The sequence below is a fragment of the Erythrolamprus reginae genome, chromosome 2, assembly GCF_031021105.1.
Source record: "Erythrolamprus reginae isolate rEryReg1 chromosome 2, rEryReg1.hap1, whole genome shotgun sequence".
NCBI lineage: Eukaryota > Metazoa > Chordata > Lepidosauria > Squamata > Dipsadidae > Erythrolamprus > Erythrolamprus reginae.
The window spans coordinates 344,010,952-344,037,370 of record NC_091951.1 but is presented as its reverse complement, the minus strand read 5'-3'; the positions used below and the strand labels follow the sequence as shown (position 1 = coordinate 344,037,370).

At 42.2% G+C, this 26,419-nt stretch overlaps 1 protein-coding gene across 3 annotated transcripts in view; it reads left to right on the top strand.

The window, feature by feature from the left end:
* CTIF (cap binding complex dependent translation initiation factor) overlaps positions 1–26,419 on the top strand; it is a 217,360-nt gene that overhangs the window by 93,628 nt on the left and 97,313 nt on the right. For all 3 annotated transcript variants that reach the window (XM_070743583.1, XM_070743582.1, XM_070743580.1), the window contains exon 7: positions 25,699–25,775. In XM_070743583.1, the coding sequence (XP_070599684.1) occupies positions 25,699–25,775 (77 nt within the window). The remainder of the gene's footprint in view (positions 1–25,698; positions 25,776–26,419) is intronic.

Sequence of the window (26,419 nt, the reverse complement as noted above, 5' to 3'; positions counted from 1 at the left end):
CTGGATACGGGCGATGGGCGGGACGAACGGCGCCGAAGCCGGTGGCTGTGGCAGCTGCTGCAAGAGGCTTCGGCGCCGTTCGTCCCACCCATCGCCCGTATCCAGCAGAAGCTGCTGCTCGAGTGCTCTTGGCCGGCGGGATTTAAAGTGCTGGGGTGGGGGGTGTCCCAGCGGAAGGCGAAGCACTGGGGTGGGGGGGCTGTCAGGACACCCCCACCCCAGCACTTTGAATCCCGCCGGCCAAGAGCACTCGGGCAGCAGCTTCTGCTGGATACGGGCGATGGGCGGGACGAACGGCGCCGAAGCCGGTAGCTGTGGCAGCTGCTGCAAGAGGCTTCCGCGCCGCTCTGTCCCACTCATCGCCCGTATCCAGCAGATAGGCTTTGAATTTTTGGCTGGGGGGGGAGAAGTAGGACCTTCCTAACTCCCCCCCCCAGCCAAAATCACAAAGCCAGGCAGCCCCCAGCCGCCAAAGGAGCCTCCTGATTTTCCCAGCCCTGTGGAGAAGTGTGGAGGGCTGCGTCACTAAGCTCCACCCCTCCATAACCCCACCCCCATATGACCAAAGCCCCCCCCCCCACCGGGCCGTGGAAAACTCGTCTAACTTAAAGCCGGTCCCTGGTGCTAAAAAGGTTGGGGACCTCTGGTCTGGAGGACAGAAGGAAAAGGGGGGACATGATCGAAACATTTAAACATGTCAAAGGGTTAAATAAGGTTCAGGGGGGAAGTGTTTTTAATAGGAAAGTGAACATAAGAACAAGGGGACACAGTCTGAAGTTAGTTGGGGGAAAGATCAAAAGCAACATGAGAAAATATTATTTTACTGAAAGAGTAGTAGATCCTTGGAACAAACTTCCAGCAGACGTGGTTGGTAAATCCACAGTAACTGAATTTAAACATGCCTGGGATAAACATATATCCATCCTAAGATAAAATACAGAAAATAGTATAAGGGCAGATTAGATGCACCATGAGGTCTTTTTCTGGCATCAGACTTCTATGTTTCTATGTTTCCTTCCATGCCGCAAGGTCAAAATATAATAATAAATGAATAATAATAATAATAATAATAATAATAATAATAATAATAATAATAATAATAATTTCTTAGATTTGTGTGCCGCCCCTCTCCAAAGACTAAAAGAGAAAACTAGTCCCCATGATTTCTACACTGCTCCAAAAAATAAAGAGAACACTTAAACAACACAATATAACTCCCAAGTAAATCAAACTTCTGTGAAATCGAACTGTCCACTTAGGAAGCAACACTGATTGACAATCAATTTTACGTGCTGCTGTGCACATGCAACTTTGTACAGAACAAAGTTTTTCAGTGAGAATATTTCATTCATTCAGACCCAGGATGTGTTTTTTGAGTGTTCCCTTTATTTTTTTGAGCAGTATATTTCTGCTTCCTTAGAAAGTCCATATCTGGATGACGTCGGGTTCTCTCTTGCAAAACTATCTTGTCATCTGGATATGTTCTTGAACTCACAGCTCCTGCTGAAACAGTAGGTGGAGGTTAGGAATCCCCTAAGTTACCTCCGGGGTTGCAATTTTGACTCTTTCTAGAACTGGAGGCTTTTCTGACAGTCACCTATGCTATTTTTATCCCATGTCCGAGTTAAGGATTTATTTATTTATTTATTCATTCATTCATTCATTCATTCATTCATTCATTTACTTATTTATTTTGTCAAACAATTATAGGGTGATAATTTGTATAAATAAAACATTAGATAAGTAATGATAAAAAGTAACCAAAGAAGACAATAGGACAGGGACGGTAGGCACAGTGGTGCGCTTATGCACGCCCCTTACAGACCTCTTAGACAGGGCTCGGAGAGGTCAATTGTAGACAGTCTAAGGTTAAAGGTTTTGGGGTTAGGAGTAGAAACCACAGAGTCAGGTGGTGCATTCCAGGCGTTGATTACTCTGTTGCTGAAGTCGTATTTTTTGCAGTCAAGTTTGGAGCGGTTGACATTTAGTTTAAATCGATTTCGTGCTCGTGTGTTGTTGCGGTTGAAGGTGAAGTAGTCGTTAACAGGTAGGACATTTTGGTATATGATTTTATGAACTATAATTAAGTTGGAACGGAGACGACGGAGTTGTAAGTTGTCTAAACCAAGAATTTCAAGTCTGGCGGAGTAAGGTATTTTGTTGTGAGAAGAGGAATGAAGGACTCTTCTTGTGAAATATTTCTGGACTCTCTCAATTGTGTTGATGTCAGATATGCAATGTGGGTTCCATACAGACGAGCTGTATTCTAGGATTGGTCTGACAAATGTTTTGTAAGCTCTTGCTAGCAGTTCAAAATTACCAATAAATAAAATAAAATTACTTTTTATCCCTCCAAATCACTGACCATGAACTTATTTATTCTTTTTATTATTTATTCTTCTATTATTTATTAATCAGATTTCTATGCCACCATTTTCCTGAGACTCAGGGTGGCTTACAACAAGACAAATACAAAATATGTGAGAAATCTAACATTTAAAATACTAAAAAATATCAAATCTAAAATCACATACAAATCTAACAAGAGTTATGTTCTAAAACCCCTAATTCATTTTAAAAAACCACGTTTCATCCACTCATAGGCCAGGGTAGCTGTTAAAATTGAATAACTCCAAGCCTGTTGGCAGAGGTGCATTTTTAAGGCCTTGCGGAAGGCTGGGAGAGTGAGGGCAGTACGAAACTCTGGGGGAGGGATTGATTCCAGAGGGCTGGGGCTGCCACAGAGAAGGCCCCACCAGGTGGCATTGTTTTTTTAATAATTGATTTTATAATTGTCTCTTTTGTATTCTTTTTATGCTGTAAGCTGCCCTGAGTCCCCGGGAGAAGGGCAGCCTAGAAATCCAAATAATATAATCATAGAAACATAGAAGTCTGACGGCAGAAAAAGACCTCATGGTCCATCTAGTCTGCCCTTATACTATTTTCTGTATATTATCTTAGGATGGATATATGTTTATCCCAGGCATGTTTAAATTCAGTTATTGTGGATTTATTTACCACGTCTGCTGGAAGTTTGTTCCAAGGATCTACTACTCTTTCAGTAAAATAATATTTTCTCATGTTGCTTTTGATCTTTCCCCCAACTAACTTCAGATTGTGTCCCCTTGTTCTTGTGTTCACTTTTCTATTAAAAGCACTTCCCTCCTGGACCTTATTTAACCCTTTAACATATTTAAATGTTTCTATCATGTCCCCCCTTTTCCTTCTGTCCTCCAGACTATACAGATTGAGTTCATTAAGTCTTTCCTGATACGTTTTATGCTTAAGACCTTCCACCATTCTTGTAGCCCGTCTTTGGACCCGTTCAATTTTATCAATATCATTTGTACGTGAGGTCTCCAGAACTGAACACAGTATTCCAAATGTGGTCTCACCATCCCTCTATATAGCGGGATCATAATTTCCCTCTTCCTGCTTGTTATACCTCTGGCTATGCAGCCAAGCATCCTACTTGCTTTCCCTACCACCTGACTGCACTATTCACGCATTTTGAGACTGTCAGAAATCACTACCCCTAAATCCTTATAATAATCATAATCCCAAAAAAGTGGTCTAAAATGAGCAAGCAAAACACACCAGACATCCTGATTGTGGAGAAAAAGAAAGTATGGATCATCGACATCGCAATCCCAGGAGACAGCAGAATTGAGGAGAAGCAGCTAGAGAAATTAGTGAAATACAAAGATCTGAAAATCGAGCTGCAACGACTCTGGCATAAGCCAGTGAAAGTGGTCCCAGGGGTACTTGGCATGCTGGGCGCAGTGCCAAAGGATCTCAGCGGACATTTGAAAACCATCGGAATTGACAAAATCTCAATCTGTCAATTGCAAAAGGCCGCTTTACTGGGATCGGCAAACATAATTCACCGCTACATCACGCAGTCCTAGGTGCTTGGGAAGCGCCCGACTGGTGATGAAATACGAAATCCAGTGTAGTGATCTCGTTTGCTGTGTTGTATTGTTGATAACAACAACAACAATAATAATAGCTGCTTGAGTTAATTGATAGCACCGGCTTGCATTGTGTATTTTTAATTCCTAAAATTCTGCACTTCTTAATTTTATGCAAGTAGTTAGTACCAGAAAGGACTTCTTCGGTTGAAAAAAAAAATCAAACCAATCAAATTTGAATTAGTTTGCATAACTGCGCCACTTGGTGTGTTGTTGTTTTTTAATTGCTAGGGTCTTCCCTAATTGAATTGATCCTTCCTTTTATTGTCCCAATTCCTGTCTTCCTTCAAGCCGACTGCTGAATCCGTTTCCATCTTAGGGTGTTTCTCTCGGAGCGCCTTTCCTTAATCACCGCAGACGCGAGACCATGTTGGGTAAAAAGAGAGCGAGGAGGAAGTAATTTGCCCAGCGTAACGTGGTTTCTTTTTTTAAAGCTAGCGAGAATAGTTGTTCCTCTTGGAAAACTCAGGCATTTCCTTAATTTCCTCTCTGGGAGCTTTGTCTGGGTGGGGATTTCAGAAGAGGGTGTTAGTAAGCACGGGGCAGGCTGACACAACCAACGCACACAGCCACACGCAGAATGTTCCTTGGAGTAGTTAATGGCCGGGGGGGGTCAGGGGGGGCACAAGGACACGAGGAATCTGGGACAAAGTTCTCTCCCACCTACCCACCCGCCTCCAAAGAAATGCTTCTGCAGGCAAGACGTGCCTATGTCCCACACCAACAAAGCAAGGCTTGCCGCGCTCTTTGAATCAAAGTGGTCCTCGGCTTGCAGCCAGAATTTCTGTTGCTAAGTGAGACATTCGTTAAGTGGGTGTTGCTCCGTTTTCCTTTCTTGACCACAGTTGTTAAGTAAATATTTGCAGTTGTTAAGTTGGTAACATAGTCGTTAAGTGAATCTGGACACTGACTTTGCTTGTCAGAATGTGGGTAGGATAGGATAATAGAATAGAATAGAATATTGGAATGAAGAATCACATGGAATAGAATGGAATAGAATTAGATTAAATGAATAGAATAGAATTTATATTAATAGAATAGAATAGAGTTGGAATGGAATGGAATGGAATAAATAGAATTAGATTAAAAGAATAGAAGAGAAGCAGAAGATTGACGGCAGAAAAAGACCTATAGAATAGGAATAGAATAGAATAGAATAGAGTATTGGAATGAAGAATCACATGGAATAGAATGGAATAGAATTAGATTGAATAGAATAGAATTTATATTAATAGAATAGAATATTGGAATGGAACGGAATGGAATAAATAGAATTAGATTAAATGAATAGAATAGAATTTATATTAAAAGAATAGAATAGAATATAGTATTGGAATGAAGAATCACATGGAATAGAATGGAATAGAATTAGATTAAATGAATAGAATAGAATTTATATTAATAGAATAGAATAGAGTATTGGAATGTAATGGAATAAATAGAATTAGATTAAATGAATAGAATAGAATTTATATTAAAAGAATAGAATAGAGTATTGGAATGAAGAATCACATGGGATGGAATGGAATAGAAGTAGATTGTAGAGTCTTCGGAGAGGGGCGGCATACAAATCTAATAAATTATTATTATTATTATTATTATTATTATTATTATTATTATTATTATTAGATTAAATGAATAGAATAGAATTTAGATGAATAGAATAGAATAGTACTGAACAGAATAGGAGGAGAAGAGAAGAGTTGAAAGACCTTGGACGTCTTCTAGGCAGGAAACTCTATAGAGTGCCCTGTTCAAGCCAGGGGTTGGACTAGAAGACCTCCAGGTTCCTTCCAACCCTTCCTTCCAACCTTTCCTTCCTTCCTTCCTTCCTTCCTTCCTTCCTTCCTTCCTTCCTTCCTTCCTTCCTTCCTTCCTTCCTTCCTACCTACCTACCTACCTACCTACCTACCTACCTACCTATCCAATGCAGCTCATAGAGTGATGTTGAAATGTGGGCACATCTTGGGAGCCCCCACCATAGCTTGCACTGTCAGATAGAACACATTTAAAATTCACCCTGCAACCACATTCAGCCATGCGACTTCAGATCACGCGGCCAAGCGTTCGTGTCGTAAGCCATGTTGCAATCAGATAAACGACTGGCTCATAACGATGATTAATATGGTTTTTGTCCTACCGCGGTTTTGAGAGCTTTGTGTTTCTTTAAAGGGCCTAAATAAATACCAAGGTATTTTACTGGACACCTCGATGTTTCCTTGGGTGGCCCACAGTAAAGAGCCCTCGAGAAACCAGCCAGGAATCACAAAACCAGCGTACACATTCTGCAAAAGAAACGTGAGAGCTGCAAAAACGGGCAAATTAAAACGAAAAGGCTCTATTTCCCATCCTAGCTGTTTCCAGATGCACTGAGAACACGACCTCGAACTCCCCAGCCCCTTAGGCTGTGATGCTTGTGGTTTCACTCTTTCCCCCTTATGTAAAAAGCTGGCTGTCTTGCGCCAAACATGTCCTCTGATACTCTGTGGGATGCCGTATTTTTCAGAGTATAAGATGCACCGGAGTATAAAATGCTCCTTAATTTGGGGAGAGGAAAATAGGGAGAAGAATCTGCTTACCAGGTATTCATGTGGCTAGCGTCCTTAGTTTGGCCAGCTTCGGCACAATATTTTACCCACTGGTTAAGGGCTTTAAAATAACTTTATCCGGAGAGAGTAACAATGAAAGAGCTTGCAAGCCAGTAAGAGTTGGGAACATCATTAGCACCTGGAAAGAAACATTCGGAGCAACTACAGCAATGGAAAAACCCTGCTTGGAAAACATTCTTTTCAGAGAGTAACAATGAAAGGGATTGCAAGACAGTAAGAGCTGGGAATATTGTTAGCACCTGGTTAGGGCTGGAAAGAAACTTATTCGGAGCAAGTTAAAGCAATGGAAAAAACCCTGCAAAGGGCTTGGAAAACATTCTTTGCAGAGAGTAACAATGAAAGGGATTGCAAGACAGTAAGAGCTGGGAATATTGTTAGCACCTGGTTAGGGCTGGAAAGAAACTTATTCGGAGCAAGTTAAAGCAATGGAAAAAACCCTGCAAAGGGCTTGGAAAACATTATTTGCAGAGAGTAACAATGAAAGAGCTTGCAAGACAGTAAGAGCTGGGAACATTGTTAGCACCAGGTTAGGGCTGGAAAGAAACTTATTCAGAGTAAGTTAAAGCAATGGGGAAAAACCTGCAAAGGGCTTGGAAAACATTCTTTGCAGAGAGTAACAATGAAAGGGATTGCAAGACAGTAAGAGCTGGGGACATTGTTAGCACCTGGTTAGGGCTGGAAAGAAACTTATTCGGAGCAAGTTAAAGCAATGGGGGGAAAACCTGCAAAGGGCTTGGAAAACATTCTTTGCAGAGAGTAACAATGAAAGAGCTTGCAAGACAGTAAGAGCTGGGGACATTGTTAGCACCAGGTTAGGGCTGGAAAGAAACTTATTCAGAGCAAGTTAAAGCAATGGAAAAGAAACCTGCAAAGGGCTTGGAAAACATTCTTTGCAGAGAGTAACAATGAAAGGGATTGCAATACAGTAAGAGCTGGGGACATTGTTAGCACCTGGTTATGGCTGGAAAGAAATTTATTCAGAGCAAGTTAAAACAATGGGGAAAAAACCTGCAAAGGGCTTGGAAAACATTCTTTGCAGAGAGTAACAATGAAAGGGATTGCAATACAGTAAGAGCTGGGGACATTGTTAGCACCTGGTTATGGCTGGAAAGAAATTTATTCAGAGCAAGTTAAAGCAATGGGGAAAAAACCTGCAAAGGGCTTGGAAAACATTCTTTGCAGAGAGTAACAATGAAAGAGCTTGCAAGATAGTAAGAGCTGGGAACATTGTTAGCACCTGGTTAGGGCTGGAAAGAAATTTATTCGGAGCAAGTTAAAGCAATGGAAAAACCCATGGAAAGACTTAGGGCTTGGAAAACATTCTTCGCAGAGAGAAACAATGAAGTTAAAAGCTGGGAAGATTGCTTGCAGCTAGTTAGAGCTGGGGGTGGGACTACATTACCAGCCTCTTTTAGGGAGGAAAAAGGTGCATCTCATACTCCAAAAAATACGGTAAATAGATTTATGTGTTTCTTGGTGCTTTCTGAGCTCACTTGCAGTGGTTTCACTACCCAAATATTTCGTCTGATGGAGTCTAGGTGCAGGGCTTCCTCTGCTGTGGCTCCTACCCTCTGGAATATAGAAACATAGAAGATTGATGGCAGAAAAAGATTTCATGGTCCATCTAGTCTGCCCTTATACTATTTCCTGTATTTTATCTTAGTATGGATATATGTTTACCCCAGGCATGTTTAAATTCAGTTACTATGGATTTACCAACCACGTTGGCTGGAAGTTTGTTCCAAGTTTGTTCCAGGCAGCTACTACTCTTTCAGTAAAATTAGTATATTTTTTTCACATTACTTCTGATCTTTCCCCCAATTAAGCTCAGATTGTGTCCCCTTGTTCTTGTGTTCACTTTCCTATTAAAAACACTTCCCTCCTGGACCTTATTTAAACCTTTAACATATTTAAATGTTTCGATCATGTCCCCCCTTTCCCTTCTGTGCTCCAGACTATACAGATTGAGTTCATGAAGTCTTTCCTCATATTGATAAAGATATTGATAAAATTGAACGGGTCCAAAAATGGGCTACAAAAATGGTGGAATGTCTTAAGCATAAAACTTCTCAGGAAAGACTTCATGAACTCAATCTGTATAGTCTGGAGGACAGAAGGGAAAGGCGGGACATGATTGAAATATGTTAAAGGGTTAAATAAGGTTCAGGAGAGAAGTGTTTTTAATAGGAAAGTGAACCCAAGAACAAGGGGGCATAATCTGAAGTTAGGACCAGAATAACTGAAGTTAGGACCAGACGTTTGGACCAGAATATCTCCGGGACCGCCTTCTGCCGCACGAATCCCAGTGACCGGTTAGGTCCCACAGAGTTGGCCTTCTCCGTGTCCCATCGACTAAACAATGTCGTTTGGCGGGACCCAGGAGAAGAGCCTTCTCTGTGGCGGCCCCGACCCTCTGGAACCAGCTCCCTCCAGATATCAGAGTTGCCCCCACCCTCCTTGCCTTTCGCAAGCTCCTTAAAACCCACCTATGTCGTCAGGCATGGGGGAATTGAAATTTTCCCTTCCCCCTAGGCTTATAGAATTTATACATGGTATGCATGTATGTATGAGTGGTTCTTTAAATTGGGATTTTTAAGATTATTTTTAATATTAGATTTGTTTACATTGCCTTTTTTATTGTTATTAGCCGACCCGAGTCTTCGGAGAGGGGCGGCAATCAAATCAAATCAAATCAAATCAAATAAATAAATAAATAAATAAATAAATAAATAAATTTTAAAAAATAGTTGGGGGAAAGATTAGAAGTAACGTGAGAAAATATTGTTTCACTGAAAGAGTAGTAGATGCTTGTCACAAACTTCCAGCAGACGTGGTTGGTAAATCCACAGTCACTGAATTTGAACATGCCTGGGATAAACATATTATCCATCCTAAGAATGGAAATAGCATAAGGGGGTAGACTAGATGGACCAGGAGGTCTTTTTCTGCCGTCAATCTTCTATGGTTAGATTGATTCTGTGCTTGTTTTTTAATATTCTGGAGTTGTTTTTTATGAATTTTTTAGCTTAAAATTGTAATTGGATTGGTGGGTATTGGATTTGTTATTATGTATTGTTTTTACTTTGTTGTGAGCCGCCCCGAGTTTGCGGAGAGGGGCGGCATATAAATCTAATAAATCTAATCTAATCTAATCTTTAGGCGTGAAAAATATTCTCAGGAAACTTTTTTTCAGCACCCGTTGTGTCTTTGAACAGTCACTAAATGAACAGTTGTAGGCTGAGGACTGTCTGTGATGAAAACTCTTGCTCCAATTGTGGTCATACGTCAAGGTCTATTCATGCCAACTTTAAAGCTATTATCAGGGTCCCTTTGATTCAGTATTCAAGCACGTCGCACTTAAATATTGACAATTGGACGGATGTGTCTCGCGACTGTTTCCCTCCCCCGCAACGACTCCAAGCGCCTTCTGTCTTTGCCGCCTTCCGTAACTCTTTAGCCTCAACAGTTCAATGGCTGGGGTTTTTTTTTTTATTAATGATTACTATTATTATTTTTTAATCTACCCACTCATTTTTCTGACCGGTTTCCTCCATCCCACCCCCCTTTTATCTCTTTCGCAGCCCCGGTTGAGGCTCGCCGAGGCTCCAACGTCTGTTTTTAACCGTGACCTCCATCACGGGAAATGCATTCAAATAAGCAATAAACCCAAACAAGAAACTAAAATAACATCGGCTAAAACAATCGCAGTCACATCCACGGGTAAAAGGCATTGTTCCATACGCGGCCGTAACATGGGAAAAGTCCTTTGAATTTCCTAGATCAGATTGTAACTGATTTTTTCGCATTGACCGGGTTTGGTTCTCCCCAACAAAGGAGGACTTTCTTTTGTGAGTTATTTTTGTGCTCTTCCTAAAAGCCGGCCGTGCGGCCTCCGCGGTTGTAAGTGGAGCGTGGTGGAGAGAGGCGTTGCATTCATATTTCCAGGTCTACCCGGCGCCTGAGTTTGGGATGAAGGTGTCCTTGTTTTGTAGGCTGGAGGTCAGATCTCATGTTTACTGGACAGCTTTTCAAGAGAGTGCGGGAAACACTCTTGGCTCCAATGATAAATAAAGTCCAAGTTGGTATTATTGATTGATTGATTGATTGATTGATTGATTGATTGAGTGTTAGCGTTGAAAGGGACCATGCAGGTCATCAAGTCCAACCCCCTGCCTGAGCAGGAAATCCTACAGCACCCCAGCCAAATGGCAGTCCAATCTCCTCTTGAAAGTGTCCAGAGTTGGGGAGTTCACCACCTCTGCAGGCAGGCTGTTCCACTGGTTGATAGAAACATAGAAGACTGACGGCAGAAAAAGACCTCATGGTCCATCTAGTCTGCCCTTATACTATTTCCTGTATTTTATCTTACAATGGATATATGTTTATCCCAGGCATGTTTAAATTCAGTGACTGTGGATTTACCAACCAGGTCTGCTGGAAGTTTGTTCCAAGCATCTACTACTCTTTCAGTAAAATAATATTTTCTCACGTTGCTTTTGATCTTTCCCCCAACTAACTTCAGATTGTGTCCCCTTGTTCTTATGTTCACTTTCCTATTAAAAACACTTCCCTCCTGAACCTTATTTAACCCTTTAACATATTTAAATGTTTCGATCATGTCCCCCCTTTTCCTTCTGTCCTCCAGACTATACAGATTGAGTTCATGAAGTCTTTCCTGATACGTTTTATACTTAAGACCTTCCACCATTCTTGTAGCCCGTCTTTGGACCCATTCAATTTTGTCAATATCTTTTTGTAGGTGAGGTCTCCAGAACTGAACACAGTATTCCAAATGTGGTCTCACCAGCGCTCTATATAAGGGGATCACAATCTCCCTCTCCCTCTGATCACTCTGACCGTCAGGAAGTTCTTCCTTATTTCTAGGTTGAATCTCTCCTTGGTCAGCTTCCAGCCGTTGTTCCTCATCCGGCCCTCTGGTGCTCTGGAAAATAGAGTGACCCCCTCCTTTCTGTGGCAACCCCTCATATACCTATACAGCTATCATGTCCCTTCTGGCCCTCCTTTTCTCTAGGCTGTCCATGGCCAGTTCCCGCAATCTCTCTTCGTAAGTCTTGGTTTCAAGTCCCCTAATCATTTTGGTTGCTCTTTTCTGCACCTTCTCCAGAGTTTCAATGTCTCTTTTGAAGTGTTGTGACCAGAACTGAATGCAGTACTCCAGATGTGGTCTGACCAGGGCGTAGTAGAGTGGTATTAATACCTCTCTGGCCTTGGAGTGTATTCTCCTGTTGATGCAGTTTAGGATGGTGTTGGCTTTTTTGCCCGCTGCTGCACATCGCTGGCTCATGTTTAGTTGATTATCCACCAAGATCTCTTTAACAGTCACTACTGCTGAGTGGCGGTTCTCCCAGGCTGTATGTGTGGTCTAGGTTTTTTTTTACTTAGGTGAAGGACTTTGCTCTTGTCATGAAGTCTTTCCTGATACGTTTTATGCTTAAGACCTTCCACCGCTTTTGTAGCCTGTCTTTGGACCCGTTCCATTTGATCCATATCTTTTTGTAGGTGGGGTCTCCAGAAGTTCTAAATTTTCTGAAGACTCATCAAAGGGAGGCTGGTGGACGAGGAAGGTGCTGGGCTGGGGAATTCTGGGAGTTGAAGTCCACAAGTCTTAAAGTTGCCAAGTTTGGAGACCTCTGGCCTATAGCAATAGGCTTCTGGCAAAGTCGGTTTCCTGATTTTTGACTACCTTGCAAGGTTGGCAAAGAACACGTCAGATGACCATCTTGAGAATATTACCAGCTGCCTTGTTGCACACCCAAAAGATTGCTTGAGCAAGCTGTGGATACAAAACATAATAAAGTTCTCCAAATACAGTGGTACCTCTACTTAAGAACGCCTCTACTTAAGAACTTTTCTAGATAAGAACCAGGTGTTCAAGATTTTTTTGCCTCTTCTTAAGAACCATTTTCTGCTTGAGAACCCGAGCCCGGAGAAATTTCCCAGGAAATTTGTCAGCAGCACAAAGGCCCGGCCAGTTTCCTGCCATTCCCCCTGGGTTTCTCTCTCTGGCGCAGTGTATGGGAGGCAGCCTCGCGCCTGGTGTATGGGAGACGCATGCTCCTCCTTGCCGCCTCAAAGTCCCTCTTTTTTTTTAAGCCGTAAAGTTTTGGATTTTTTAAAATTTCCCTCCCCTCACCTTCTTCCTTCAGCAGCGACTGTCCTTCTCTTCTTCCTCCTCCTCTTCCCACCCAAATTCCAAGCTTTTATTTCTTTCCTAATGGGTTTGCACGCATTATTTGCTTTTACATTGATTCCTATGGGAAAAATTGCTTCTACTTACAAACTTTTCTACTTAAGAGCTTGGTCACGGAACGAATTAAGTTCGCAAGTAGAGGTACCACTGTAATGCTTACAGCTGCCTTCAATTGCAGACGCAGGAGTAAAAATAGCCTTATACTCAGACTGCTGGGATCCACTTAACCATGTTCCTTACGGTCTTGTTTCCAAGGAGACCTTGGTACCCTGGTGCTGGATAGATCTTCTCCTACGCAGGCAGGCCACAATTAACACACACACACATTTGAAACACATTTGGAAAATGCAAAGGTGCTTAAAAGTTAATAATAGTAATTGCTAATTGGTTTGAATATCAATTGATTGGGGAATATTAACAGAGAATATAGAAAAGTTAATATGAATTCATAATAGAAATAGATAACGTTTGAAGTTATTTTTTATATACAGTAATACCTCATGATACGAACTTAATTGGTGCAAGGAGGAGGTTCGTATGACGAAAGGTGCGTAAGATGAAACATTGTTTCCCATAGGAAACAATGTAAAGTCAATTAATCCGTGCAACCAAAAACCCCCCGCAAAAAAACGGCTTTCGGCGACTGCTGGGAAGCCGCGCGGCTGTTTTAAAAGGTGACAGCCGGCCTGGGGGGGCTTCCCAGCAACCTTGGGGGGGGTGCTGGGAAGCCCCCCAGGCCGGCTGCGACCTTGTAAAACAGCCGCGCGGTTTCCCAGCTGTCTCCGAACGCCGAACGCGGAAGTTCGGCTTTGGCGTTCGGCTTCAGGAGACTGCTGGGAAGCGGCGCGGCTGTTTGAAAAGGTGACAGCCAGCAACCTCCTGAACCGAACCCGGGGTTCAGAAAAATTTTGCCTCTTCTTACGAACTTTGTTCGAGTTACGAACCGGCGTTCGGGAGGCTTCTGGGAAGCCCCGCCGCCCGGCTGTCACATTTTAAAACAGCCGCGCGGCTTCCCAGCAGTCTCCGAACGCCGGTTCGTAACTCGAAAAAAGTTCGTAAGAAGAGGCAAAATTTTTCTGAACCCCGGGTTCGTATCACGCGTTGTTTGTAAGACGAGGGGTTCGTATGTAAATATATAAGAAAGGAAGGTTTGAAAGCTTGACTTGGTAATGTTGTGGTTAGCTCTGGCCCTGCTCCTGCCCCAAGGATTGTGGATGTGGGGGAGACATCCATATACTGCAGGCCTGTTTTGCCCCCCGGTGGAATCTGCTGATGAAAGCTCCTCTGACCAAGAAGACATGAATGACAGGGAGGAGGAGAGTGTGGCAGACAGCTCAGAAGGAGATCAATTATCTAGCTCCTCCTTGGATTCAGAACAAGAGTTAATGATACAGCCACGCATGAGGAGAGCGATGCATAGGCAACAACAACTGAGAGATTATTATCAAAGAAAATGAGGCCACCTGTGGTTGGGTGGGGCTGGGGTAATTAGTGAGGCTGCTATAAATAGCAGTCTGTGGGTTTGGCCATTGTGGAGGATTATCTGATCGTTGTGTGTTTCGTGACTGCTTTACTGACTTTGACCTTTTGTGTGCTGATTTTCCCCCGCTTTGAAACTAAAGCAGAGCAAAGTGTGTTTCACTTTGTGAAAGAAGGACTGTGAATTGCCTCACAGCTGCAAGCTAAGTATCACAGAACTGATAAGGGACTTGTACAAATTACCAGTTTGTTTGGAGACGAGTGCTCTTTGCTATACCAAAAGAGGGCTTGGTTTAAGTGAATTTTCATTATAAAGAACATTGTTTTGAATTTTCAAACGTGTGTGTGTCTGTGAATTTTTGGGAGAATTCTACCAGAGAGCCCGACAGAACAGGTAACAGTTGTTCTTTTTTTTTGTATTTAATAGTAGATATGTGGACTTGCCTTTCTTTATATTTCTTTATTTTTATTACGGCAATTAGGAGAAGGTTATATAAGGGTTTTGGTTTTTAAATAAAAAAATGTATAAGAAGTGGTAGAAGGCACGACGGCTTAGGTAGATTTGCAAGATGATGACCATAATGAGTTAACATTGTTAAAAGGAAGTTAATGGTGAATTTAATTCGAAGAAAATTGGTCATCTAGATGTCAGAATTAGAGGCCGAGGTTTGGGAGTTTGATATGTACTGAAAGTACATAGTTTGGAATTAGAAATTTATCTTGGGGGATTATACGTAACAGGAAAGACTTAATGAACTCAATCTGTATAGTCTGGAGGACAGAAGGAAAAGGGGGGTCATGATCGAAACATTTAAATATGTTAAAGGGTTAAATAAGGTTCAAGAGGGAAGTGTTTTTAATAGGAAAGTGAACACAAGAACAAGGGGACACAATCTGAGGTTAGTTGGGGGAAAGATCAAAAGCAACGTGAGAAAACATTATTTCACTGAAAGAGTAGTAGATCCTTGGAACAAACTTCCAGCAGACGTGGTTGGTAAAGCCACAGTAACTGAATTTAAACATGCCTGGGATAAACATATATCCATTGTAAGATAAAATACAGGAAATAGTATAAGGGCAGACTAGATGGACCATGAGGTCTTTTTTTGCCGTCAGTCTTCTATGTTTCTATGTTTCTATACATGACTAACTAATGAGATACTGTTTTTATTGTTACACGAATAGGAGGTATTTTGTAATGGATTGAAAAGGTTTGTATGGGGAAACACACTCACACACTCACACAGAGTGGCGAGACCCTTTTATCAATGTGGCTCGCGGAAAAACCATTTCCTCGCATCCGAGCGAACCCTGGATCCGTGTCCTGTCGCCGTTTCCGTTGAGGCAGGTCACGCAGGGGCATCCACAGGATGCAGCCCAAAAAAGTCAGTGTTTTCCAAACTTGGCAAAGTCGAAAGAGCTTGGAGTCCCCAGCTGGGGAATTGTGGGAGTTGAAGTCCAGGCCATGTCGAAGTGGCCAGGTTTGAAAAACATTGGGTTTTTAGATCAGTGATGGGAAACTTTTTATCGGCGTGGGATAAAAGTACAGCATGCACAGCAGCATTCCAGCGTGCCAGAACCTATAATGCAATGCACGCCCCTTGCGCATGTGTGTATGTGCATGATCGCATGTACCCTCATGTGTGCATGTACCCTAGAATAGAAACATAGAATACTGACGGCAGAAAAAGACCTCATGGTCCATGTAGTCTGCCCTTATACTATTTCCTTTGTTTTATCTTAGGATGGATATATGTTTATCCCAGGCATGTTTAAATTCAGTTACTGTGGATTTACCAACCACGTCTGCTGGAAGTTTGTTCCAAGCATCTACTACTCTTTCAGTAAAATAATATTTTCTCATGTTGCTTTTGATCTTTCCCCCAACTAACTTCAGATTGTGTCCCCTTGTTCTTGTGTTCACTTTCCTATTAAAAACACTTCCCTCCTGAACCTTATTTAACCCTTTAACATATTTAAATGTTTCGATCATGTCCCCCCTTTTCCTTCTGTCCTCCAGACTATACAGATTGAGTTCATGAAGTCTTTCCTGATACGTTTTATGCTTAAGACCTTCCACCATTCTTGTAGCCCGTCTTTGAACCCGTTCAATTTTGTCAAAATCTTTTTGTAGGTGAGGTCTCCAGAACTGAACACAGTATTGCAAATGTGGTCCCACCAGCACTCTATATAAGGGGATCACAATCTCCCTCTTCCTGCTTGTTATACCTCTAGCTATGCAGCCAAGCATCCTACTTGCTTTTCCTACTGCCCGACCACACTGCTCACCCATAGAATGGAATGGAATAGAACAGAATAGAATAAAATATAATTCTTCATTGTCCAAGTGTGATTGGACACACAAGGAATTTGTCTTTGTTGCAGATGCTCTCAGTGTACATAAAAGAAAAAGATACATTTGTCAAGAATCATGAGGTACCACACTTAATGATTGTCATCGGAGTCAAATAAGCAATGAGGAAACAATCAATATTAATAAAAATATTAAGGATACAAGCAACAAGTTACTTAGTAAATAGTTTGACAGTGTTGAGGGAATTATTTGTTTAGCAGAGTGATGGTGTTTGGAGAAAAAATGTTCTTATGTCTAGTTGCCTTGGTGTGCAGTGCTCTGTAGCGACGTTTTGAGGGTAGGAGTTGAAACAGTTGAAATCTCCATCTGTCAATTGCAAAAGGCCGCTTTACTGGGATCGGCAAATATAATTCACCGCTACATCACGCAGTCCTAGGTGCTTGGGAAGCGCCCGACTGGTGATGAAATACGAAATACAGCATAGTGATATTGTTTGCTGTGTTGTATTGACATAATAATAATAATAATAATAATAATAATAATAATAATAATAATAATTATTATTATTATTATTATTATTATTATTATTTATTAGACTTGTATGTCGCCCCTCTCCAAAGTCTCGGGCATCACACCTTTTTTTCAACCACACATTTTGGGCACCTTCAGGTGGATGACAAGAGAGCTGGGCAATCCCAGAGATTGTCCTTGAAAGTGTTACTTTGCATCTGTCATATTTATTTTTCTCACTTGGGGGGGAAAAAAAGGAGACACATTTGAAAGTCATTTGGAAGTCCTAAATCACAGAGCTTAAAATTAGAGGCAGTTGATATATTTATTTATTTATTTATTGGTTTTGTATGCCGCCCCTCTCCGGAGACTCGGAGCGGCTAACAGCAACAATAAAACAGTATACAATAGTAATCTAATACTAAAAACGATTAAAAATCCATTAATATAAAAACGAGACATACATACAGACATACCATGCATAGAATTGTAAAGGCCTAGGGGGAAAGAGGATCTCAGTTCCCCCATGTCTGACGGCAGAGGTGGGTTTTAAGTAGCTTACGAAAGGCAAGGAGGGTGGGGACAATTCTAATCTCTGGGGGGAGTTGGTTCCAGAGAGCCGGGGCCACCACAGAGAAGGCTCTTCCCCTGGGTCCCGCCAGACGACATTGTTTGGTTGACGGGATCCGGAGAAGATCCACTCTGTGGGACCTAACTGGTCGCTGGGATTCATGCAGCAGAAGGCGGTCCCTGAGATACTCTGGTCCGGTGCCATGAAGGGCTTTATAGGTCATAACCAACACTTTGAATTGTGACCGTAAACTGATCGGCAACCAATTCAGACTCCGGAGTGTTGGTGTAACATGGGCATATTTGGGAAAGCCCATAATTGCTCTCGCAGCTGCATTCTGCACGATCTGAAGTTTCCAAACATTTTTCAAAGGTAGCCCCATGTAGAGAGCGTATATACAGGTAATATACAGAATACGCCTAAAAATCTCTCTTCCTTCCTGCGAGTTTCCCCACTGTATCTTCTCTCTTTTTTTGTTCCCTTTAATTAAAGGAAGACTTTGAAGGCACTGATGATATTTGGGTAGTGAAACTCTTGCAAGAAAACAAAGCCAGCTCAGAGAACACCAAGGACCCCCCATTTCAACCCTGAGCTACAAATATTCTCCTTAATTGGAACTCAAAGGCACAGAGGAAAACAAAGCCCTGGCCTCTATCGCCTGTTCTGAAATATTTTAAAATAAATCCACACTGCTACGTGCATTTTTATAAAACATACAGCAGGAACTGTTCTTAATGCAGAAGAGGGGAGTAGCACGAAAATAGAAGAAGACAGACTGTCCCAAAACAAAATACAATGAATGATAAAAGAACGTCAAAATAAGTGATCTTCAGAAACCCAGAATTTAAAACATCCACATTCAGTTTTCTTATTCAGAAAAAGGATTTATATGGATAAAGGGAGTCTGTAAGAAAAAAAGTGTAAGGGAAATGAATTGCTCCAGATACTGTAGTTGCAGAATGAATGCCACTTTAGATGCCAAGCACTGGGTAGCATGAATAAAATACATCTACTGCCTGCAAATTGACAGTTTTGTGGTTCTGGGAAAATAAGACTCTGCAATTATTAGGGATTCTCTCCTTCCAAGAAGTGGGGTGTTCTTTAAGCCGTCCCCAACCTTTCTGACTTCAGAGACCGACTTTGGAAGAGTGGCTTATGATCTTGCGCACGAGGTTTTGTCGATTTTTGTCGATTTTTTTGCTTCCATGCATGCGCGGAAGCAAAAATCTCACATATACGCATCGACTACTGTAACGCTCTCTACACGGGGCTACCTTTGAAAAGTGTTCGGAAACTTCAGATCGTGCAGAATGCAGCTGCGAGAACAATCATGGGCTTCCCCAGGTATGCCCATGTTACACCAACACTCTGCAGTCTGCATTGGTTGCCGATCAATTTCCGGTCACAATTCAAAGTGTTGGTTATGACCTATAAAGCCCTTCATGGCATCGGACCAGAATATCTCTGGGACCGCCTTCTGCTGCATGAATCCCAGCGACTGATTAGGTCCCACAGTGTGGGCCTTCTCCGGGTCCCGTCAACTAAACAATGTTGGTTGGCGGGCCCCAGGGGAAGAGCCTTCTCTGTGGTGGCCCCGACTCTCTGGATCAAGCTCCCCCCAGAGATTAGAACTGCCCCTACCCTCCTTGCCTTTTGTAAACTCCTCAAAACCCACCTTTGTCGTCAGGCATGGGGGAACTGAGATATTTCCCCTGGGCCTATATAATTTATGTATGGTATGTATGTTTGTATGTATGTCTGCTTAATAATGGGTTTTTAAAAATATTTTAAATTGTAAATTATTAGATTTGTCATGAATTGTTTTATTGTGTTGTGAGCTGCCCCGAGTCTACGGAGAGGGGTGGCATACAAATCTAATCAATCAATCAATCAATCAATCAATCAGGGGCACAGATCCATTTTCATCACCGGAACCCCGATCCCAGCTGTACCAGATGCAAACCAGTACTACTTGAGAAGCACTGATTTAACAAAATAACAGAGTTGGAAGAGACCTTAGAGGTCTTCTAGTCCAACCCCCTGGTTAAGCAGGAAATCCTATACCGTGGTACCTCTACTGAAGGACGCCTCTACTTACGAACCTTTCTAGATAAGAACCGGGTGTTCAAGATTTTTTTTGCCTCTAATTAAGAACTATTTTCTACTTAAGAACCCGAGCCCGGAAAAGTTTCCCACGAGATTTGAGAGCAGCACGAAGGCCCGGCCAGTTTCCTGCCATTCCCCCTTTAATCCTGGCCATCTCAGGCTTTTCTGGGCTGTCAGAGGAGCCTTTTGGTGGCGCTTAATGTTCTGTCGGGCTGTCTGGTAGACTCCTCCCAAAAATTCACAGGTACAAATTTCAGACACACACATGTTTGAAAAGTCAAAACAATGTTCTTTATAATGAAAATTCACTTAAACCAAGCCCTCTTTTGGTATAGCAAAGAACACTGGTCTCCAAACAAACTGGTAATTTGTACAAGTCCCTTATCAGTTCTGTGATACTTATCTTGCAGCCGTGAGGCAATTCACAGTCCTTCTTCTTTCACAAAGTGAAACACACTTTGCTCTGGTTTAGTTTCAAAGCGGGGGGAAATCAGCACACAAAAAGTCAAAGTCAGTAAAGCAGGCACCAAACACAACGATCAGATAATCCTCCACAATGGCCAAACCCACAGGCTGCTATTTATAGCAGCCTCACTAATGACCACAGTCCCACCCAACCACAGGTGGCCTCATTTTCTTTGATAATAATCTCTCAGTTGTTGTTGCCTATGCATCGCTCTCCGCATGCGTGGCTATATCATTAACTCTTGTTCTGAATCCAAGGAGGAGCTAGATAATTGTTCTCCTTCTGAGCTGTCTGCCACACTCTCCTCCTCCCTGTCACTCATGTCTTCTTGGTCAGAGGAGCCTTCATAAGCAGATTCCACCGGGGGCAAAACAGGCCTGCAGCATGTGGATGTCTCCCCCATATCCACAGTCCTTGGGGCAGAAGCTGGGCCAGAGCTAACCACAACACGTAAGGAGGCTTTGGCAGCCCAGAGTGAAGGGAGCGTTTTCCTTTCTCTGGGCACTTGGAGAGGGAATAAACCACTTCACTGTGGTGACTCCCTTACGCTGCCTCCCATGCACCCAGAGCGAGGTTGCCTCCCGGAGTATCTGGGCGCAGAAAAGCAAAAGGGGGCGCTTCGCCCCGGCCAGATCAACTCATCTCAGAGTCCCTCTTTTTTTTTTTTAAGCATTAAACTTTTGGATTTTTTTGATTCCCCTCAACTCACCTTCTTCCTTCGTCGGTGACTGTCCTCCTCTTCCTCCTCCTCCTCCCACCCAAATTCCAAGCTTTTATTTCTTTCCTAATGGGTTTGCACAAATTATTTGCTTTTACATTGATTCCTATGGGAAAAATTGCTTCTACTTAAGAACTTGTCTACTTAAGAACCTGGTCACGGAACAAATTAAGTTCTTAAGTAGAGGTACCACCGTACTATTTCAGACAAATGATTGTCCAATCTCTTCTTAGGAGTGAGCCAATATAGAAAGCTGTTCTAAGAGGCTCCTAACTTATAGGCATATTGGCATCTTACTCATTGTCACTTGTATTAATTGGAAACAAACTTCTATTGCAGAAATAGCCTCACTTTCTGAAATGCTATTTGAGAGGCTTTTAAGATTAAGTCTTGGTGCCATAGTTGTATGAATGATGCTCATGAATCTTTTTCCTGTCACTCTCGCCTTTTAAATGTCCAATTGTCACATTTGTTTTATGTTGAATGCTTTGATTGATCAAAAGTTGTTTCTTTGCCTTTTCAACCACGGGATTCTCTCTTTTATTCCAATCATTATGAGCCTCTCGCAAAGACGTTTCAGCCTGGAATGCAGCATAGAAGATATTAAGTAAATACGTTAGTGGAATTTGATAGGGGTTCAAATGGTCGGGCGATAGGAAAAGCAAGTAGGATGCTTGGCTGCATAGCTAGAGTTATAACAAGCAGGAAGAGGGAGATTGTGATCCCGCTATATAGAGCGCTGGTGAGACCCCATTTGGAATACCGTGTTCAGTTCTGGAGACCTCACCTACAAAAAGATATTGACAAAATTGAACGGGTCCAAAGACGGGCTACAAGAATGGTGGAAGGTCTTAAGCATAAAACTTCTCTGGAAAGACTTAATGAACTCAATCTGTATAGCAGAGGTCTTCAAACCTAGCAACTTTAAGACTTGTGGACTTCAATTCCCAGAATTCTCCAGCCAGCATAGCTGGCTGGAGAATTCTGGGAGTTGGAGTCCAGAAGTCTTAAAGTTGCCAAGTTTGAAGACCTCTGCTGTATAGTCTGGAGGACAGAAGGAAAAGCGGGGACATGATCGAAACATTTAAATATGTTAAAGGGCTAAATAAGGTTGAGGAGGGAAGTGTTTTTAATAGGAAAGTGAACACAAGAACAAGGGGACACAGTCTGAAGTTAGTTGGGGGAAAGATCAAAAGCAACATGAGAAAATATTATTTTACTGAAAGAGTAGTAGATGCATGGAACAAACTTCCAGCAGACGTGGTTGGTAAATCCACAGTCACTGAATTTAAACATGCCTGGGAAAAACATATATCCATCCTAAGATAAAAATACAGGAAATAGTATAAAGGCAGACTAGATGGATCATGAGGTCTTTTTCTGCCGTCAGTCTTCTATGTTTCTATGTTTCTAATTGTGCTCAGTCTGTTACCGGGTTAACCGATCTTAAAACAGTTCAAGTAACAATGAAATTGCCTCTAAGGCAAGTCAGAACTGTATTATGCTGATAAAAAGGCAGTTGGGGAAAAACCCAACAGCCAGTTGTGGTCCTACATTTTGTTCTCAAAGTGACTGTTCTAATCCTGCATTTTTCAGGCTATAAAAAGTGATCTTTACTTTCACATTTGCAAGATTCTGTTAATTAGATTTGCAACAAAGTGGAATTCGCTCATTTGGTGGTTTTTTTCCTGTCTGGTCTACCTGGGAAAGTTGACACCTGGTGATATTGTACACAGATGGAAAGCATTTTCCTATTGCAATAATTTTGGATGGATACCAGAATTTCAAAAGTGTACTCTAGCAGTCCAAGAATCCACAATTTAGGTCCCTATGGACTTCAATTCCCAGAATACTTTACGATGGTCATGGGTGCATGATGTGTGATGGTCTGAAAGCTTTGAAGCAATATCATTTTTTTACACTGCATTGCAATGATGAAGCTTGATTGTATGAATAGCATGCGATTCTACCCTTATGGAAGTGATGTGCCGGTGTTTGGAGGCTGTTCGGGTCTGGATGGGTGTCAACAGACTCAAACTCAACCCTGATAAGGCGGAGTGGCTGTGGGTTTTGCCTCCCAAGGACAATTCCATCTGTCCGTCCATTACCCTGGGGGGGGGGGAATTATTGACCCCCTCGGAGAGGGTCCTCAACTTGGGCGTCTTCCTCGATCCACAGCTCACATTAGAGAAACATCTTTCAGCTGTGGCGATGGGGGCATTTGCCCAGGTTTGCCTGGTGCACCAGTTGCGGCCCTATCTGGACCGGGACTCACTACTCACAGTCACTCATGCCCTCATCACCTTGAGGTTCGACTACTGTAATGCTCTCTACATGGGGCTACCTTTGAAAAGTATTCGGAAACTTCAGATCGTGCAGAATGCAGCTGCGAGAGCAATCATGGGCTTCCCCAAAAATGCCCATGTTACTCCAACACTCCGCAGTCTGCATTGGTTGCCGATCAGTTTCCGGTCACAATTCAAAGTGTTGGTCATCACCTATAAAGCCCTTCATGGCACCGTACCAGGGTATCTGCGAGACTGCCTTCTGCCGCACGAATCCCAGCGACCAGTTAGGTCCCACAGAGTGGGCCTTCTCTAGGTCCCATCAACAAAACAATGTCGTTTGGCGGGACCCAGGGAAAGAGCCTTCTCTGTGGTGGCTCAGCTCCCTCCAGAGATTAGAACTGCCCCCACCCTCCTTGCCTTTCGTAAACTCCTTAAAACCCACCTCTGTCGTCAAGTTTGGGGGAACTGAGACATCTCCCCCTGACTATTTAGTTATTTGTGTATGATATGACTGTATGTATGTTTTTATGTATTGGGGTTTCTTGTTTTTTAGTCTTTTTAAATGTATTATTGTTATTTTAGATTCTAACTATTAGATTTGTTATTATATATTGGTTTTATCATTGCTGTATGCCGCCCCGAGTCTACGGAGAGGGGCGGCATACAAATCTAATTAATAATAATAATGATAATAATAATAATAATAATAAATTAATCATCATAAGCTTGTTCTAGCAACTCTTAGGAAAAATTAAAACGAGCGGTTTGTCTGAATCAGCATTTCAAGAGGTTCTGGAGGCCTGGATGGCCGGGAACCGTTACTGCATTTTTCAGGGTATAAAAGACACTCCCCACCTAAAAGTGGGTGAAATCTTAGCTGTGTCTTATAGACCGAATATGGGTGGTTTTAGCTTCCCAGACCCTCCGCCTTTCACATTTTCGCTCGCCCCAGCCCCCAGGAGATCTCTGCATTCTTGGCAAAAGAGCAGGGCCTGTTTTTGGGTTCCCAAGCCCTCCGAGGACCACGTTTTCACCTTCCCCAGCCCTCAAAAGTATTCTGCAGGCTAAACATGGGTCCGTTTTGAGTGCAAATAGTCCATTCCAAGCACTGCAGAGTGCTTCCAGCGAGGGCAAAAAAAATAGATGCGCGGAGAGCTTGAGAGCTCAAAAACAGGTCCATTTTTTGGCAAAAATGGGCCATGCCATGCCCTGCAGAGTGCTTCTAGGGGGTAGGGAGGGTGAAAATGTGATGCGCGGAGGCCAAACACTATTTCTTTCTTGTTTTCTCAGAGAGGGGCAGCATACAAATCTAATAAATTATTATCATTATTATTATTATTATTATTATTATTATTATTATTATTATTATTATTATGTCAATACAACACAGCAAACGAGATCACTATGCTGGATTTCGTATTTCATCACCAGTCAGGCGCTTCCCAAGCACCTAGGACTGCGAGATGTAGCGGCGAATTATGTTTGTCGATCCCAGTAAAGCGGCCTTTTGCAATTGATAGATGGAGATTTTGTCAATTCCAATAGTTTTCAAATGTCCACTGAGATCCTTTGGCACTGCGCCCAGCGTGCCAAGTACCACTGGGACCACTTTCATGGGCTTATGCCAGAGTCGTTGCAGCTCGATTTTTAGATCTTCGTATTTTGCAAATTTCTCTAGCTGCTTCTCCTCAATTCTGCTGTCTCCTGGGATTGCGATGTCGATGATCCATACTTTCTTTTTCTCCACAATCAGGATGTCTGGTGTGTTATGCTTCAGAATTCGGTCAGTCTGAAGTCGGAAGCCCCACAGTAGTTTTGCTTGCTCATTTTTGACCACTTTTTCGGGCTTATGATCCCACCAGTTCTTTGCCACTGGTAGATGGTAGTTCTGGCACAGGTTCCAGTGGATCATCTGTGCCACAGCATCGTGTCTATGCTTGTAGTCAGTCTGTGCGATCTTTTTGCAGCAGCTGAGTATGTGATCAATTGTTTCATCTGTTTCTTTACAGAGTCTGCACTTTGGATCGTCGGTTGATTTTTCAATTCTGGCTTTGACAGCATTTGTTCTAATGGCCTGTTCTTGTGCCACCAGTATTAGTCCTTCTGTCTCCTTTTTGAGTGTTCCACTTGTAAGCCATGACCAGGTCTTTTCTTTATCCACTTTGCCTTCAATCTTCTCCAAGAACTGGCCATGCAATGCTTTGTTCCGCCAACTGTCCATACGACATTGAGTTACAGTTTTTCTGTACTGGTCCTTATGTTGTTGTTGTTGTTGTTGTTGTTGTTGTTGTTGTTATTATTATTATTATTATTATTATTATTATTATTATTATTATGTGCATCTTATAATGAGAAAAATGCAATACATTCTGCTCCTTGCCATAATCACGAATGTTTTCTGGTTCTTTTTATTGAGCTCATAACCATCTTTCTTTTTTCCTCTGTTTTATGCCAGGGTTGCCACCCGTTGCCACACGAAGCAGAAATTGCACACACCAAAAAGCTATTCAGGAGAAGGAGGAACGACCGGAGGTAAGAGAAAGACTTCTGCCATTTCTGCCAGAAATTGCCCCCTTGCCCCATCCACCCCAAAACTGGTTCTTCTTGTTGTCCACATCAGAAATGAAGCAGAATAGATCAAATGAAGTGAATCTTTCATGTAGAGCGCTTAGAAGCAGACAAATCCAAAAGCAAGTTCACAGCCCCATTTTTTAGAAAACGGAGGTGCTTTCTGAGTATATACTTTACGCAGACAGAGTTGGACGTGGTGATACGTCCATTCACTCCGATAGAATGGTATTTACAAGAAAGGTTAAAAGGTTCCTTGGGGATACTCCAAATAACTTAAAGAGCAGATGATGAAGGAAGAGAAAATAATATGTTCGCTTCAAAGTGTAGGACTACAGATGGATAAACATATATCCACCCTAAGATAAAATACAGGAAATAATAAAAGGGCAGACTAGATGGACCATGAGCTCTTTCTCTGCCGTCAGTCTTCTGTGTTTCTATGTTTCTATTTGGTTAATATTCACTGTCTAAGTAACAGGAGACACGGTCCTTCTAGTTGAGTGACTTTTCTACAGGTGATTTGACTTGCTGTTAAAATAACCAAAACCAAAAATGTTTTTTTGTTGTTAATGTTTTAATTGACTTCCTAGCTGGAGGAAATGACA